This window comes from Rissa tridactyla, chromosome 3, assembly GCF_028500815.1.
Source record: "Rissa tridactyla isolate bRisTri1 chromosome 3, bRisTri1.patW.cur.20221130, whole genome shotgun sequence".
Classification (NCBI taxonomy): Eukaryota; Metazoa; Chordata; class Aves; order Charadriiformes; family Laridae; genus Rissa; species Rissa tridactyla.
The window spans coordinates 2,373,149-2,390,326 of NC_071468.1; the positions used below are offsets into that span (position 1 = coordinate 2,373,149).

General features: G+C 46.6%; 2 protein-coding genes across 6 annotated transcripts in view; one reads left to right on the plus strand and one right to left on the minus strand.

The window, feature by feature from the left end:
* Positions 1 to 11,024, plus strand: part of REL (REL proto-oncogene, NF-kB subunit) — a 40,852-nt gene extending 29,828 nt beyond the window's left edge. For all 3 annotated transcript variants that reach the window (XM_054194052.1, XM_054194053.1, XM_054194054.1), the window contains 6 exons: positions 1,899 to 2,039; positions 6,373 to 6,477; positions 6,799 to 7,011; positions 7,356 to 7,424; positions 7,534 to 7,608; positions 8,247 to 11,024. In XM_054194052.1, coding sequence (XP_054050027.1) covers positions 1,899 to 2,039; positions 6,373 to 6,477; positions 6,799 to 7,011; positions 7,356 to 7,424; positions 7,534 to 7,608; positions 8,247 to 9,037 — 1,394 coding nt within the window. In that variant the 3' untranslated portion in view covers positions 9,038 to 11,024. The remainder of the gene's footprint in view (positions 1 to 1,898; positions 2,040 to 6,372; positions 6,478 to 6,798; positions 7,012 to 7,355; positions 7,425 to 7,533; positions 7,609 to 8,246) is intronic.
* Positions 11,025 to 11,165: 141 nt separating this feature from the next.
* The window catches only part of PUS10 (pseudouridine synthase 10), a 34,713-nt gene continuing 28,700 nt past the window's right edge, over positions 11,166 to 17,178 (minus strand). For 2 of the 3 annotated variants that reach the window (XR_008465231.1, XM_054194055.1), the window contains exons 15-17: positions 16,267 to 16,409; positions 15,486 to 15,585; positions 13,513 to 13,926 (exon numbers count right to left, since the gene is read on the minus strand). Coding sequence is in view for 1 of the 3 variants with exons in the window: in XM_054194055.1 (XP_054050030.1) it covers positions 13,888 to 13,926; positions 15,486 to 15,585; positions 16,267 to 16,409 (282 nt within the window). In the remaining 2 variants the exon portion in view is untranslated. Of the gene's footprint in view, positions 11,260 to 13,512; positions 13,927 to 15,485; positions 15,586 to 16,266; positions 16,410 to 17,178 lie in introns of those variants that run through there. The other variant, XR_008465230.1, reaches the window with a different exon arrangement.

The window sequence follows — 17,178 nt, forward strand, 5'->3', positions numbered from 1 at the left end:
CTGGCCGGATCCACGTGGTCACCAATGGCCACTACAAGGCATGAGCGTAAGCCTTGATGCCAGAGTGCCCTTGGGAGCTAATTGCCTGCTGGCCGTGATGTCAGAGCATGGATTAGAAGGATCACCTTAGCCCTTCTGCCAAGGTACCATCTAGAGAAGGTGCTTTTCTTTTTGTATTTTCTACATCAGGCTGTGTCACGAGGCGCTCCGGCTGCAGAGTCTGCCAAACCTGAGGCAGGCCGAAGAGCTGTCTCTTCCAAGCCCCTTTTCTAAAGGTCCTGTTTTGTTAAGTTAGGGGGTCAGCTCATGAAGCACCTTAAACGATCAACCTTTGCTCTGTGTACCTGGTAGTAGAGTCAGCCACCAACCTGCAAAGGGCACACTGGCAGAACTCCCCGGGGCACCACCGCTTCTGAAGTTACACAGGTAGTTGCTGCTCAGTTTTGTACTCGCCGCCGTATTTGTCTTGAAATATTGCAGATCACGGACTTTTAAAAGGGAAAGGTGATTTGATTTCTCTTTAGAGTTAGAGACCAGCAGAAACCGAGATATTCGGAGCACGAGAAAGGCTGAAAATGCCAGTGGAAAGTATTCTGAGCTCAGCGCGTTTATTATTTCACACTATCAAAAGGTGAAAGGAAGAAATCACTCAAGTGGGCATTGTGGGATCCCACTCATGGCAGGGTGGAGAGCAAGCTGGTGATAAATGTTAAAGGTCAGGGCACTGCAATCTAATCAGTACAGCGTGACCCCCAGGCGTCTGATCGCAGGCACGTTTAATCTTTTATTCTTGCAGGAGGCCTTTGAAAGGGCAGGGGAAGGAGCGAACGTGAGAGGTTGTGATGTGTTGACTCGGCACATGTTCATTTTAGGTAATTGCGAGGAGGATCTAGCTGTGCTGAACTGCTGCTTCGAACAATTTTGGAAAAAAGAGCCACTTTAAATGATTTTAATTATCAGTACTTCCATTGAAATGAAATTAAATCAGTTTCTCATTTTGCTAGCACTGAATGTCAGCATAATAGTTAATGTCAGACCTTAAAGGAGAGCATCGAATTCAGAGAGGGCTGCTTTTCCCAGAATCGCCCATTAAGCCAGGAGTACGAGATGTTCGGTAACGATATCCCAGGCCCTGTGTCTTCAAATTAAAATAAGCGAAAGAGCGAACAAAACTGAAATGCTGAGCTTGGGTTATGCATTACTGTGTTTTACACTGCGAGGAATATGTATGGAAACGGATCCCTTCCACCAAGGGTTTGCTTGTTGTGTTACAAAATTATATCACGATGACACCACTTACCGCTTTTCTCAAAGGTACCGAAGCAACACAGATGTTGGTGGGAGGGGGGAGGCGGTTTGTGTTGTTACGGCTTCATTCTTGCCCCAAGAACTGCCTGCTGATTGTTTTTTCGTCTCAGTTTCTAGAGGAAAATAATGATATCGTGCAGCAGGAGTCTCTCGCTGTTGCTGCAAACCTTCAGCTACGTCCTAGAACTTACTTGTATTGAAAGGTTTCTCTGCAGTGGCAGCATTCGCTTTGTAAATTTTATCATGCACAAACGAGAGAAACGTGTCCAGGGAATGACTGTTACACTGCAGATACGTGAAGCTGGTCTGGAAGACGAGGTGAGGAAACCAGACGCAGGAAACAGCTGGAGAACTGGGACAGTTTAGCCTCCTTTGTCGAAGGGAGAGCGTTAAAGGCTTCTGTATCGTTTGTTGTGTACAAGGAATTTATTCGCACAGCCCCTGTAAGGCTAGCAGGGACGATGGGCACGTTTCATCTGCCTTGGCAACACCATCTCCTTTACCGGTGGAGATTCATCTCCGGTTTGTTGAAGAATTACTGCTGGGTTTGATGGCTAATCCTCAGTCTTGTCTTTCCTTCTGCTGTTCAGTGCCTGAAGAGCAGCTGCACAACATCGATGAGTACGATCTCAACGTCGTCCGCCTCTGCTTCCAAGCTTTCCTCCCCGACGAGCACGGCAACTACACGATAGCTCTTCCTCCTTTGATTTCCAACCCCATCTATGACAACAGTAAGTACCAGTGCAGTCCAATGTGTATTTTTTTGTTGTTGTTGTTTTTCTCTTTTGCGTGGCATGCAAAATGCCAGGGCAGTTTCTGAGGTCTGTGCTCTGGGCCACTGCTGAGGCTTGGGGCTCTTAGATACGTGCCTAACGCACAGCGAGCGGGTCAGCAGATACTCAGAAGCTGGTCCCAGGGTGAAGTGTTGGCCCAGCAGAGTGAGAATCGTGCAGTACAGCCATGGACTCACGCGTGGGCTTTTGCAGCCCTTGTTCACGTGTCTCAGCAATGACGGCAAGGACGGGCCTGCTCCTGACGTGCCAAGTGGTTAAAATAAATAGTAGCAAGATAGATGGCTGCCCTAAGACCTAGCCGTTTGCCAAGGACGTCCTTGAAAGCCCGTTTGTACCTGCGAGGAGTCTTGCCTTTGCCTTGTGAGGGCTGTGGAACAGGACTCGAGAGAGAGGAGTTTCCCAGCAGGAACCTGCCTTAAGGCTTTTATCTATCCCTTTTGTATCCCGGTTGGTTGCTATTTTCACTGTATAGGCAGATAACGAGGGAATGTTTGATCATGCTCTGGGAGGGTGCAGAAGTACGTGAAACGCCCCTTCTTGGCACCCGTGTCCACGTCCCACAAAAGTGGACTTCCGTGTGGCTCTGGTGGGTCGCTTCAGTTGAGGATTTCAGCCCTCAACGTGTGCTGGACTTCTCGCCTGGAGAAGAAACTTGTAATAATGGGAAACACTTTAGCAGTGGTTTCTATTTCCGCAGCGAGAGTATTTCCATGCTAAATATTAAGGTCGTTACTTTAGCAGGAACTGCTGAATAAAATGAGGTCTGCGTTTTATGTAGTTGATGTTAGAATTGTGTTGATGTGGGCATAACCGCTATGAAAATGTTGAACGTGAACTCAGGTGTTTTTGATATTTTTAGAGCGCCTCCTAGAATTATCTAGAAGCTGGAGCTGTGTGCATGGTCTTAGTGAGAACCCTTCTAGTACTAAAGCAATTAGAGTTGAGATAAAATTGATGCACAAGATTTGCAGCTACGTCTCAGCTGCCATTTAGAAATGTGCCAAATCATGATTACTCGTTTGCGTTGACTGACGTCAGTCTTTGCTGAGCTGCTGAAACGACAGAGAGCTGCGTGGGGGGGGAAGCTTGGGTTTGGGCTGTGGGTGTATGTGGGCAGCTTCTGATACACCGTAGGTATCTAAAATCCTCCGTGTAACGTAGCAGCGGTGTAAATAAAACAGCGCGTAACTGCAACCACAAATCGTAAAAATTACGCTGCTCCTCTGGAACAGCAGTTTCAGATCTGAATTTCTTCTTCAAATGTTAGCCTTTTCAAACCTGCTCTGTCACACGGAACCGGGTGAGGTCAGGTTACAACTTCAGATACAAGATAAAACCGTAGGGTATGATGGCCTTGGAAATCCTGGGCTGGTAAGGGTTCGAGCTTTCGCAGATCTGTCCAGATCGGGAGCAAAAAGGTATTCAGAGCTTTTCTGAAGATCGGTTTGCACCTTTTAAATCTAGTATTTTCTTCACTTTCTAATCCTTCGTCGTCTCCAGCTGCTTTGGGTAGTAGAGGTACATAAGAATAATATGAAGATAATAGGGTGGCAATCGCACGAGCAGAGACTGCACGTGTATGAAATTCAGTATTACAGGCAGCTTCTGTTTTCAGTTGCTTATAATGTTAACTGCTTTTGCACGGAAATTTCCCAAGTTGTGTATCTTACCACACCGAAAACCCTTGGGAAGAGTCAGATAAAGCAGCTTACCCTTTCTGAGAAACGAGCTTAGGGAGAACGTGCTCTTCTGCCCTTGTTGAAAGTGATGTGATTTTTGGTGAGAGGCTTATTTTTTTAGGGATTTATTACCAGGGATGTGATCTGGGGAGTGAGGAAGAGGAATGGGGCAGGTGTCGCGGCGAGAGGGAGGCGAGGACGTGCTCGGGGAGGAGAGATGGGAGCAGCACGGCACGACGGAGGCTGCGGAGAACAGAACGTCTGCCTCGGAGACGTTCCTGCCCCACGCCAGGGCTGACGGCAGAGCGTGGTGCCTCCACCTCTCCTGGCACCTGCGTTGCTTTCCTTTATCCTCCCTCCTAAACTCCCCTTAAAGTAAAAGACAAAACAACAAACTCCAGCCTAGGAGACCTTCCCAAAAACCTGGTAAAAGGACACCGAGTGCCATTCAAGCAGACAGAAGTGAAACAAAGGTAAAATTAGGTTTCTCCTTGTAATTCTTAATTTACCCTTCCTGTGAAAAACGCACGATGAGACTGTCAGTCATATGATGCTGTGCTGTTTCTGGGTTTGTTTTGTTTCCCCTCCCTTCACAGTTTCTGATTCATTCAGCACATGAAGTGGCATGTGTCATGTAGTACATGGGACTGTGGCACCCACTTCTCCGAATAATAACGATAGTAATAGCTGCGGATAGTAACTACGGAACTGGGGTCTGGCCTGAGGTTACCGGGAGCTGGGTTGGGTGTCGTCTGTGTTGTGTTACAGCATACCTGGACGGTACTGTGAAAGATTGGGCAGGAATTGACTCAAACTGAGAGTCTAAAGTAGATTTTTTTTTTTTTTTTTTTTTTTTTTTTTTTTTGGAGGGTGACACCATGAGCTTTGTCATCATCAACATGACGGTTGTTCAGCCTGGAGAAGAGGAGGCTCTGGGGAGACCTTCGAGCCCCTTCCAGTATCTAAACAGGGCCTACAGGAAAGATGGGGAGGAACTCTTGGTCAGGGAGTGTGATGACAGGGCGAGGGGTGATGGTTTTACACTGAAAGAGGGGAGATTCAGATTAGATATCAGGAAGAAATTCTTTGCTGTGAGGGTGGTGAGCCCCTGGCCCAGGTTGCCCAGAGAAGCTGTGGCTGCCCCATCCCTGGAGGGGTTCAAGGCCAGGTTGGACGGGGCTTGGAGCAACCTGGGCTGGTGGGAGGTGTCCCTGCCCAGGGCAGGGGAGTAGAACTAGATGATCTTTAAGGTCCCTTCCAACCTGAACCGTTCTAAGATTCTGTGATTTGGTTTTGTATTTCATCTGTGTGCCTGGAACAGGGGGCTTGCGGTGGTGGAGCCTCTTGTTGCTGTGGTGGTCAGAGGATCAGTTTCTGGGTCGCAACGTGGCACCGGCCAGATCCTCCCAGGTGTTTTAAATACATTTGGAGTTGATGTCTTGACAGAAGAAGATGAGAGAACATCATGGCACAGTGTAGTTTCACTCTGTTGGGACTGGAGGGGCGGAAGAGGGTGCTGTGAACTATGGTCACAGACAGCAGCAGAAAAACGAGCATCAGTTACTTTGTTAAATGAGGGTGGAATCTTAAAATTGGTAGGTGCCCATGTACTTAGAAGCATCAACACAGCATATAGGCACAGGGGGTGAACTTGAAATTCTAGAGAGGGTTCTTCCACTCTGGGGTTTTTTTCTTTGTTCTTTGTTACTTCTGAATCACCATACTGTGACATTAGTGCCCTTTTAAATAGATCGTAACAGAGCCCACAAAGCTCCGAGGGGGCCGTTCTCTCTTGCAGTTGTCCCTGTCCGTATCTACCCTGCAGAAAAGCTGCTGCTGCTGAATGGGGCCAGGCGCCATCAGGTGATGCTTGTCTCTATCCCGCACGAGTCCCCGAAGCCACCAGGCAGTTTGGACGCGGTGTGTAAACTTGGGTGGCGGGGAATTTATTGCGACACACAAGGCTCCCGGAGCTTGTGCACAGGGCAGCTCTCCATCCACCACTGTCACGAGTGCTGCCCGCCCACAGCCACAGCTTGGAGCCGAATTGTGAGCGTTTTGGGGGTGAAATCTGCTCCCCTGAGTGAAGGCGTGACAGTTAGATTCCTAGACCTGCTCTCAAGCACCTAGAGGGGGACACAGAGGAGAGGTCTGGTGGCCAAATGTGCCTCAGAGAGGGGAATTTTCTTGACTTGCCAGGCCAGCTTTTTCCAGAGAAGCATGACTCTACCAGGTAATCAGTCCCTCAAAGAACTGCTTTGAATTCTACAGCTTGAAGGGCAGCAGGGCCGAGCGCAGTAACGTCATTCGGGGAAGTATTTTGAGACTGGTGTGGAAGAGTGAGGGAGTGAGCGCAGCTGCACCGGTGTCTTGTGTTCGGAGACGAGCGGCCGAGAGCTGCAGGGTGGCGGAACATCAAGCCCGGCTTCTGCGCCTCCTGCATGGAGCGACTTGTTTAGCGTGGATTTTGGGGTGTCACACTCCTCCAGCTGCTGCCTTCCCTTCACGTGCCTGAACGCCCAGCACCTCACCTTCAACAGTCACAAAGTCACAGGAATTCTTTATCACCAACTTTGCCTGTTTGTTTCCAGGAGCTCCCAACACAGCGGAATTAAGAATTTGTCGTGTGAACAAGAACTGTGGAAGTGTAAAAGGAGGAGATGAAATATTTCTACTGTGTGACAAAGTTCAGAAAGGTAATCTTGACGAGGCTTGGTTTTTCCCCCCACCTTTCGTCCCAAAAGGCCGACACTACCACTTCCTCGCCGGGGAACTTAAGCCCTTCACCACGCTCCGGCGTAAGTGCTCTGGTTTTACAGCTGGACGGAAGAGCTTTCAGGTTCAAGGGCTCTCAGCACCTCTGAAAGATACTCAGTGCCTTTAAAGTCAAGCCCTTTACTTTGCATCTGAATTCTGAGTCAGACTCCTTTCGTTGTTGCCTTGCCCCCTCTTTTCTGCTGCAAGTTTCCAGTTTTCCTCTTCACCTTGACAACCATCTTGTGTTTCTGATGGACTAGATGATATAGAAGTCCGATTCGTCTTGGACAACTGGGAGGCCAAAGGTTCCTTCTCACAAGCTGACGTTCACCGTCAAGTTGCGATTGTGTTCAGAACGCCACCGTTCCTCAAAGATATCACCGAGCCCGTCACGGTGAAGATGCAGCTGCGAAGACCCTCGGACCAGGAAGTCAGCGAACCGATGGATTTCAGATACCTACCAGATGAAAAGGGTAAGGTTCTAATTAGTTGAGTTTTTTAAAAGCCATCGTCAGCGCAGAACTCGTGTTGATAGCAAACTGTAGTTTAAGTAGTAAAAATTCTACATCACTGCTTCTACAGTGTAAATTTTTGGTGTTTAAAAGTAACGGTAGTCAGTTTGCTCCCTCTTTCAATGAAAATATCAAGAATCGCTGTTAATAACATTGTCTTGGTTAGTGCTGTCATGTCTGAAATATTTTTCTTTAAATACACGCTACTACTATTAGAGCCCACTAGTATAAGTTTTGGAAACTTCCTTTGCTAATTATATCAAAGAGAAACTTAACGCTTTTCCCTTCTCCTCCTTCCCCTGTAGATCCATACGGCAACAAAGCAAAAAGGCAAAGGTCGACGTTGGCTTGGCAAAAGCTCATACAGGACTGTGGTAAGGAAAATATTTGTCTTTTTCTCCTTCGAGTGAACTTACACTTAGATGGAGTTGTTCTATGTAAAAGCAAACATTCAGTGTAGACTCCCGTGTTCTTCCACCGCAGGATCAAATGCGACAGAGAGGCCCAAAGTAGCTCCGTTCCCCACTGTCACCCCCGAAGGGAAGCTGATTAAGAAAGGTAGGGTGTTCTAGTCCGACAGCGGTTCGAAACGAACAGTGTCCGATTGCTGTGGGGAAGGGCTGGAGCTTTTTCGGGGGGGCACTGGCGTTCCTGCGGCAGCAGTAGTACTGGTCGCTTTCTTTTCCTCCTCCTCTTCCTCCTCCAGAGTCTTCTCAAAGCCTCAGCCGTGCTGCAGCTTCCCCTTTGCCCCGGAGAGGGCTACACCTTCTTCATCTTTAAGCGTTGCTCGCTTTTGGCCGTAATTAAGATAACTACCGCTTTTCTCTGCGTTCAGATACTCTGCCCCTCAAACGTACGCTCAGTTCCTGGCCTTCCCTCCTCTTTGTTTGAAACCCTAATATTCTGTTGAGAGTTTCTTCCTGTGAGATACTGGTACTTCTGACTATAAACACTAAAATCGTCAGTTCTTTACTTAAATGTAGCTGTCGCCTTCATCATTCGCCACAGAGGGGTGAGGGGGATTAGCTTGTCTCGCTGCTGTCCAGAAATCTAGGCTTCGCCCTGGAAAGCAGCACCAAAGTGCAAATGCGTGTATAAGCTGACTAAGGTAGCGCTGGTTTTGCTCTGCTTTTTACCGTTTGTGATTCTAAAAAATATTTTAAAATGGCATTAAAATGCATCTTTTCTTTCCACAGAACCAAACATGTTCTCATCCACGCTGATGATGCCGGGGCTCGGAACCCTGGCCAACACGAGTCAGATCTACCCTGTCTGCAACCAGGTCGCCCACCCTCCGGCGCCGGTGGGGCCGGGGAAGCAGGACGCGCTCTCCTCGTGCTGGCAGCAGCTGTACGGCACCTCCGCTTCGGCCGGCAGCCTGCTTAACGCCCACCCGCACAACAGCTTTGCGGCAGACGCGCCTCAGCCCCCCGCTCAGGGCGGCGGCACGCTCCCGGCTTTCCACGACAACCCTCTGAACTGGCCGGATGAGAAGGATTTGGGCTTCTACCGGAATTACGGCGGCACAAACGGGATGGGAGCAGCGGCGGTGTCGACCGCAGACATGCAGAGCGTTTCCAGCAGCAGCGCTGTGCACCAGACTCATCCCGTCAGCGTCTCCACGGCCAGCATCGTCAACATGGAGACCGACGACATGAACTGCACTAGTATCAACTTCGAAAAGTATAACCCAGTGTTAAATGCGAGCAATCACAGGCAGCAGCTCCATCAGGTGCCTCCCGCCTGCCCGCCCGTAGCGGCCCCGGGCAGCACGCCTTTTAATTCCCAGTCTAACTTGGCCGATCCAGCAGTTCACGGTTTTATAGACCAAGAAGTTTTAAGCGAATCGAGACTATCCACCAACCCCATCCCAAACCACCAGAATAGCATGGCAGACAGCCAGTACTATGACACCGACGGTGTCCACGCCGATGAGCTCTATCAGTCCTTCCCCTTCGATAGCATACTCCAGAGCTACAACCACTGAGGCAGGAGTGTCGGGCTGGAAGCGGGTACCTAAGCGCTTTTCAGCTGGCTAGCGGCGTGAAGAGGAGTAACTTACCCTTCTGGAGGCCCCGCTTTCTCTTTCAGAATGCTACTAGGCAAGTTTCACGATGTAACTTAAGGTTATATATTCCAGCCCAAAGACCGGTGCCCGTAAAGAAGAGAGGTGGCAGCAGGGTTTGGGGTTCTGTACCTTCAAGTATCTTGTACGCGTATCTTTATGCTGTTGGAAAAGGGAACTGTTAACCCTTAGATCTTCCTTACCTTTGGGGGCTGTAAAAACTGGCACCGTCAGAAGGGTTAAAATTTCACATCCTTCACAGGGTTAAAATTGTTTTGAAAAAGAACCATTTTCGCTACGGAAATTAAATCTAAACTTTGATAGGACAGAAATTAGGGAAAAAAAAAAAACCCTGCACGTGGGCACTCTAGTTCCGACTCGCCTAACAACAAAGTTTTACTCAACTTACTTGAAAGGTTTAGGTTTCTTACCCTCTTTCATATAACACATTCCTCTCCTAAAACAAGATCATGCATTTTCACGTTTTTCACCACACTCCATTTGCTTTGAAGGCAAATTTACTCTAAAAATTTTTTTAATGACTATGTCATTGTTAGATATATTTTAAAAGACCGGAAGGTTTGAGTTTTTTTTTTTTTTAATAGTCCATCTCTGTTGTAAATGAATCACTGCACAAAAGAATGAGTAGAAAGCAAGGACTTCTCTGCACTTCATCCAAAGTGCGCTGTTTTAAATGGCAAACCCCTGTTGCTCCAGGACTGGAGCACGCTGTTACTTCCCCGGGAGTTGGCGTGCGTGTGTGCGCGTGTGTAGCTGTGATGTGTGTGCTGTTTTGAACTGCAGAACTCTGTTGAGCCGAAGCAACTCCCTGCTCTTCCCTCAGGTGTGCCGGCAGTTCCTGCTATGCAAGGGACTGCTCAAAGGAAGGCTCAGACACGGCCCCCCCCCCCCCCCCAGGAGAGCTTTGGGGCAAACCCAGAGGCAGTCTTAGGGCGGCCTCATCTAGGTACACTTAATTAACAACTTATGGCCACTTCAGTCTGTACTAATTAAACCCACTCCTCTATTCTCTGTATCAGAAAGCAGAACTTCCTCCCTTCCACTTGAATCTCAGTCTTCGTTCTTAGCCTGAGTGGCGAGACGCTCAGCGACAGCTCGCGTGGCTGCTGCTGGCTCGGGAAGACACTCTACTCTGCATTATAGGGCTTTGCTAGTTTTATTATTATTATTTGTTAAGAAGCAACACAGCAAGAAATATATGACTATTTCTTAAATTATACGGCTGTTTTGCATGGCAGGTAAGGCTTAAGAATGTAATCGTTACTGTTTGGTAACATAAAACTGCACCGTGGAAAGAAGCAATTAAAAAAAAGCACACTCGGATATATAAAAACCCAAAAACCACAACCCCAAATCAAAAAAGCCACTTGAGATGTACAGTTGTACCCAAGGCAGAAAGGAACTCCCAAAAAGCCTTGGTGGTTTATCGGAAAGCAGTGACTCCTCACCTGCAGGAATCCACTGCATCCGAAGCGATCAGGTGCTGCTCCGAGGCGTTGCAGCGGCTTTGACGCGACACGTTCCTTAAACAACGCCTACAAGAGAGGAAGGTTGGAAAACTGCTCCCCCCCGACTGCAGGTACGCGATGAATTGACTCGCCACCTTTTAAAGCAGTTTTTCCTCACTTCTGCAGAGCTTCTCCGCAGACTTAAGTAATACAAAGGCCAAAGACATACAAAGAAAGCTTGAAATGTGTTGTTTATTCAGGTCTTTTTTTTTTTTTGAAGTTCTCAGTTTTAAGTATATTAAATGTAAACATTTTACTCACTTCATAGAAAGCTCTTTATAGTACGATTTGTTTTTACTGTATAATTAAATGTTTTCAAAGTTCTGTTTTCCTTTGTAAACGAGTTGGTTTGGTAATTAAAAAGAACTGGTTATACTAAATACACTCGGCTTCTGCAGCCTTCTCGGACTCACGGCAGGAAAGCTAGAGCGCGGGGAGAAGGTAGGTTACGGGTTGCCGATCCTGGGGCTCTTCACCGTATTTTCTGCTCACGCTCAGCAGCGGTCACTACCCACCCTGACGCGCTGCGTGCAGCCGGGCTTCATCTGCGCTCAGCAATTTTTTGTGGCAGAAAAAGTCAATTTTCTGGTACGGTTTTCTCCAGGTTCAGCCAAGCTGATGCAAAAAAACCCCCAAACAACATGGGGGGATAGTATAGGTGACCAGTTGCTCAGAGAAAAACATTGGCTTTATTTTGAGGCCTTGCAGCACAAAGGAGGATGGAGGTAAGGAATGCTGGACCACATTTTTATAGTCTTTTTGACGTCATGTGCTAGAAAATATCTACCTCTTTCACACGTCTCATGAACCAGATTAAATCTTATTCTCACAAAACCGCCTATTTTTCAGTACTCACAAGTAGGTCTCTTAAGGCCAAAGTACACCGTTAATGTTATTGCTGCGATATTCATTACAGATTATGATAGTTCAAAGTGTTTACCTTGTATTACAAACTGCAGGCTTTAAAGTTCAAAAAAGCATTACAGCTCTCATTTTAGTATTTTCACGTGACCCCTGAGCAGTAAGTGTCTAAAGCTGTAAAGATATTTGCATCATCAGCTTCCCCCCCCTCATTTGGATACTTCACCTTTATCATAAAAAATAAGCAATTTGGGAATCTTTGGTGGCGCTCTCTGCCCTGCGCGGAGAAGAGATGAGACTCGGCACATTTCGTGTCATCTTTCTAGCCTCCTTTAGCCGCACTTTGATCCTTGACGCGCTGGCCGCTGTCACCACGATGCCACACAGCCCAGCGCGGAAAGAGCGTCCGGGCACTGGGGCTGGAGCCCTTCCTGCTGCTGCTGCGGCCGCCGCCATCCCTCTGTTCCCCCGGGACAGCTCGTCTCGTGTCTGGCGTGGCCGTAGTGCAGTCCTGCTTGCCCCCCCGCCCCGGCCCTGTAGTTTATGGAATTTATAAATCATATTTTACTTCACTTTGAGTTTCAAGAAGCCACATCGATACGAGACTGAAATTCTCTCTTGTTTGTTTTCTGAATTCAGTTTCTTACGGTTTCCATCATTCATGACATTTCCTTTCTGGGTACAGATTATATCTGAGACAACTACTCCTGGAATCTGTTGCTCATAACAGCTTTAAGATTAAAAACAAAAAAAAATACTGCTGTCTGAATCATGTTCCTATTATTTTCGTGTTAGACAAACAGGAGCTTCTGAAGTCCTGCCACACTTATGTTACAGCAGACAAGGAAAACAAGTGACGAGAGACAAGTTTTTGACAGCCCGTCACAGGCAGAGTGCGTAATATTTAGGCTAGTTTTTCAAGATCGGATTTTAGGAGCTCCTTGAAAAGTGTATTTATTCGTGCCTTTTTGAGCCTTCAGCCAACGTTCTCATGCAGCTGTTCTAGTACGAGGTCCTGGCACCACTGAATTGAAGGTAAGATGGCTCAGCAATCCTTCCTGTCCCCAAACACTGGTTTGTCTTGGCAAATATTACCCTCTTTATTTCTGAAATGTTAATTAACAAAGAGCCCTTAAATTCCAAACCTTAACGTCCTGTCGATAACTTAACTTTCTTCTGTACTTCAGGTACGCAGCAGCATCTTCCTAATGAATTAACATGATACAGGCATAAAGTGGCTTTTCCTAACGATGCAGGTGGTGGGACCTGGCTAATAAGCGTAAAAAGAACCCTGCAGCCCAGCTCCTGCCTTGTGTGAAATATTTTAAATGACACAAGCAAAGAAAAAAACACCTCACGTCTTCCCTATGCCAGACAAGTTCCTAGACACTGTTCAGCTCTTCCAGGCATCCAGCCAAAGTTGGATACCAGAAAAAAAGAGTGTATTACGTTACAAACCAGAGCTTTTTATCTTTTTATCCCACTTGGTCTCTCAATACCAACATTCTTCAGTATGCCTGATACTTGCCCGTACTTTGGGGTTCTCGGTATTCCTATTTTTCTTTAGATTTCCATCGTGCACCACTGCCAGGAGTTCCCAGTCTTTTTATAAATGGTGACTCAACGGGGGAAATCCTGCGCCTGAAGAGGACGGTAACCAGGCCAGAGCGCTCCAGTACCTCAACTGCTGTTTCTAGGAAGCATCACTGATGTTTTTAAGCGAGAAAAACTTGGGTTTAAGTGCAAAGTTTTCCTCTGAAAACTGTTTTTCCCTTTTCAAAGTACTGTGGGAGACAGCTTTGCCCAGATTTAAAAGTGACGCTGCCCAAAATGCAGTCAGCAGAGCGCTGCCTCCTCCCAGGCGCTTTCCTGCCGGTTTCAGTCTCTCCCTGGCTCTGGGGGACCGTGCTCAGAAAACGCTGGGGCTGGCGTTCAGGTAACTCAGCGCTACCTGCACCCAGACAAGAAAGCTGCAGCACCCAATATAAAAAGAGTTAGAAAGAAAAGTCTGGCTTGAGGGAGGTTTTTAATTAAAACATTTTGAACTACTGCAGAACGCATATTTGAGGTACTTGCTCAGTACAGCATTTGCATCGTACGTCATTTATGCTTATCTTAACTTTTAAAAGACTTGTTATCAACACAATACCTTACCAAAATCCTTTTGTGCACGAAGAAACTAAAATAAGGCTAGAGCTTGAACGAACACTACTTGTTCCAGAGCGTTTACAGTAGATTCAAAGTAGCCGTATCCTTTGGCAGATCAACATGATCCAAATGTTCAACAGAAATACTTTACAACCCGGCTGTAATATACTGGACAGTCTTCAGGAACCAGCTGCCGACAGAGGAGCTGCTTCTTCCTCGTCCCGACTTGGAAAGTTAATTATCCAGGGCTGGAGGCCAGTCAACGTCAACAGACTAGAAGAGCGGGGGGCAAAAAGGCAAATCAGCAGCCTTGATATTTTACATATATAAAGAGACTTGCTGTCAGAACTCTCTGCTTGTCAGCTGTAGGCTAACAGTGGAATGAAAGAGAGTAAATAAAGGACGCTAAGATAAGAGACAGGGGCCAAGACAAGACTGCGGCTTTCTTCACAAAGCAGAATCGCAGCTCCTCGTCATTTGATGGGCTGCGTTTACAGAGTGTCCAGAACTGTCAATTAGAAACGTGAGCCGTCCCCATCTTCTACCCATCCTACAGACGGGCTGTTATGACATGAAAACAAATAACCTGTGGAGTGATGCCACAGAAATATTCAGGTATTGGGCAGCGCAGGCAAGGCTCGAGTAGAAAACCATCACCTGTCCCCCAGCCTGCCTCCTGAGTAAGGAAAACTAGACTAAAAGAATAAGCTGTCAAGCATTATGTGCAGGAATTATCTAGGCAGCATCGCTAACAGTCACCCTGACTGTTAGAAAAAAGGGACATGCCTAACTTTATTAGAAGCAAATGTCTTAATTACTGCAACGTGGATTATGTCTTTCTGGCCCGGCCTCCCTGCAGCCACATCTCCAACTGCCTTTGGGCATAAGCTCATTGTTGCTCACCCCCTTCCAAAAGCCGAACGCCCCACACCGCCACGGTATCACCGTTTGCAATCACAGCACGGGCATCGCCACGCAGCACCTGAAACGCCTTGGCTTCAAGACTGCCTACATTAATCATACCTACTCCATGCCTAAGCCTCAACTTCGTCAAAGGATTAGGCTCTTAGGCCGAGTTAAATGCATCATTAGCAAGGCGACTAATCATTTTCACGTCCCTAGACATTGTTCAGTTATGTCCAATAACTGTAGTGACACCTATCCGTGTGAGAGCGACGCTTGTCACCCCAAGTCAGGTGTTCCTGTTTTCAGAGGCAACTGAAGTGCCCTCTGCAAGCTCTTTTCCTGTATTATCCTACAAAAGATACGCACAAAACTGTAAATCTGTTCTGCAAAGTGTAACACGGGGCAGTTTTCCAGAAATACACGAGAACAAGCGTGCCGATGACTGGCTACTTGAAATGAAAACCCACGTTTCAAATAAACCTTGCCAAACCACTCAGTTAAATATTAAATCCGTATCTCCACATACATTCTTCTAATCAAAACCAATTTGGGTTTTTTTCATCTGACTCCAGCAAGCGAACAGATAGAATTTCTTGCTGTGTTTGAACCAGCACTGAAGGAGGAAGTCAAATCTCTCCTGTTTTTCACCCAACGCTGTTTTGGAAAGAAATGATGTGGTACGTGTAACATCGCTAAGCTCAGTTCCAGCGGGTGCTAAGAATAAGCATCACCAATTCATGGCGTGTCCCTCCATCCCTCCCTGACATGTGTCAGTGTGGTACAGACCACAGTCTTTGCCTTAACATCAATTTTTCTAATAACTGCGGTGAGGAACGTTGTTTTGGTCAGAGCAATTCCACTGAAACCATCTCACAAACGCAACTACGTTACTGGTTTCCAGGAAAGTTAAACAGGGAACAACTTACCTCTACGTCCAACTCCAGAATGTCGGCGGTTCTGTTCAGCAGGGAGCCAATATTGGGCTTTGTTCTTCCGAAGTCGCCATGCACAAATTCTTTAATGTAGCTAGAAATACTGGCTAAGGAAAGGTGTATTTTACCGCAAAGAAAACAAAACAAACCAAACAAACAAAAAAGAGTATGGTGGCAAACACTCGAAAAAAAAATAGTGTCTTTTTCTATTCCTAAGCCCACTTGCAATGAATGTCCTCTTAGGATCATTCTCACCATCCTGTTAAGCCCAAACCCATCTTTAAAAGCCTTCCTAATTCTCAGCTTCTGACTCTAATGCCAAAAACTGCACTATTTACCTATATTTTCTATTTTATTCCAAAGCGAGCAGCGACTTTATGACAAAACTGTTAACTTGCAAGTAGCAGCGATCTACAGTCTGCATTGCAGCGCATTAAATATTGGGGAAAAGCTTATTTTCCAAGGTGAAAAGTTATCAGTTAAATCAGAAAAAGCTGAAGTGTGTCTTTAACCATACACTTTTATAGCTATCACATACTTTAAAACTATCAGAGTGGTCATCACAAAAATACACTCCCTTGGGTGGCATTTTTGAATGAAAGCCTGAATGTGAGATTCTGACACAAAAGCAAACGTTATGCAGCAACATATGACTGCCGAAGAGCGGGGATTTAGAAACGCGGCAGTGATAAAAGCAGGAAACTTCCCATTCCCCGACGTACTCTAATGAGCAAGCTGTTTCGTAAACGCCTTGTGTAACGGCACCTAAGGATACGTTCCTGCTTGAGTCTTCAGGTGCAGGCGAAAATGGTGCTCGTCTATGTACTCAGATCTCATGGTGTGAATGATCCGACATCTGACAGCTAAAGGCCTTCTGTGAAGAACCCGGAGAGGCGTCTTCTGGTCAAGTTTTAACTCCTGTTACGAGGGGTAAGAAAATAAATGAGGAAGGAAATGGGCAGCAGGCTGCACAGATTGTAAGAGTCACACATATTGTTAACCAACCACATCTTTTTTATACCATATTACAGTAGTTGAGTAACCTTGTTGAGGCAAGACTGATTTTTTTTCCATGTTTGTCAAAGGAAGAGAGCACAGCCATCTCAAAGGCTAAGTGAGGCGGCCTCATATGAACACAAACTAATAGAATCACAAATACAGAGGAATAACCTTGAAATCTCCATAGTCCTCTGCTGGAATGACTCCAGGAATTTGAAGCTCAGTGAGAGCCTCAGGGCAATCAAAAAAAAATAAAATAAAAAATATCCCACCCACAAAATGCTTTGTCTAAGCTCCAGCCAACCCCCTAGAAATAAAAGTGAGGGGAAAAAAAAACCCCAAAACGAGATTAGATCTTGTAATAGACTTTTAAAAAGTTCATTCCCCACCCCCTTTCCTAAATGAGATGCAGCAGTTGGAAAGGCAACTTTTCAGGAAATGAGTGGGCCTGCTAAAAAAAAAGCTTCACAGCAGTTGTCTCCCTCAGCTGCAATGGCTCAAGCCCTCACTTTGACAATGATTTCATGGCCCAGACCCATCGGAAATAGTGCAACACGACAAAAACTGAACGCACTTCTCCATCAGCAGTGTCTCCCTGACCAACACTTGGAGAAAGTTCTCGTTAACACAGCGGGCTCGTTACACTGAGCACTTTGTAAGGCCTCTTTGCATTATTTTCCATAGACAT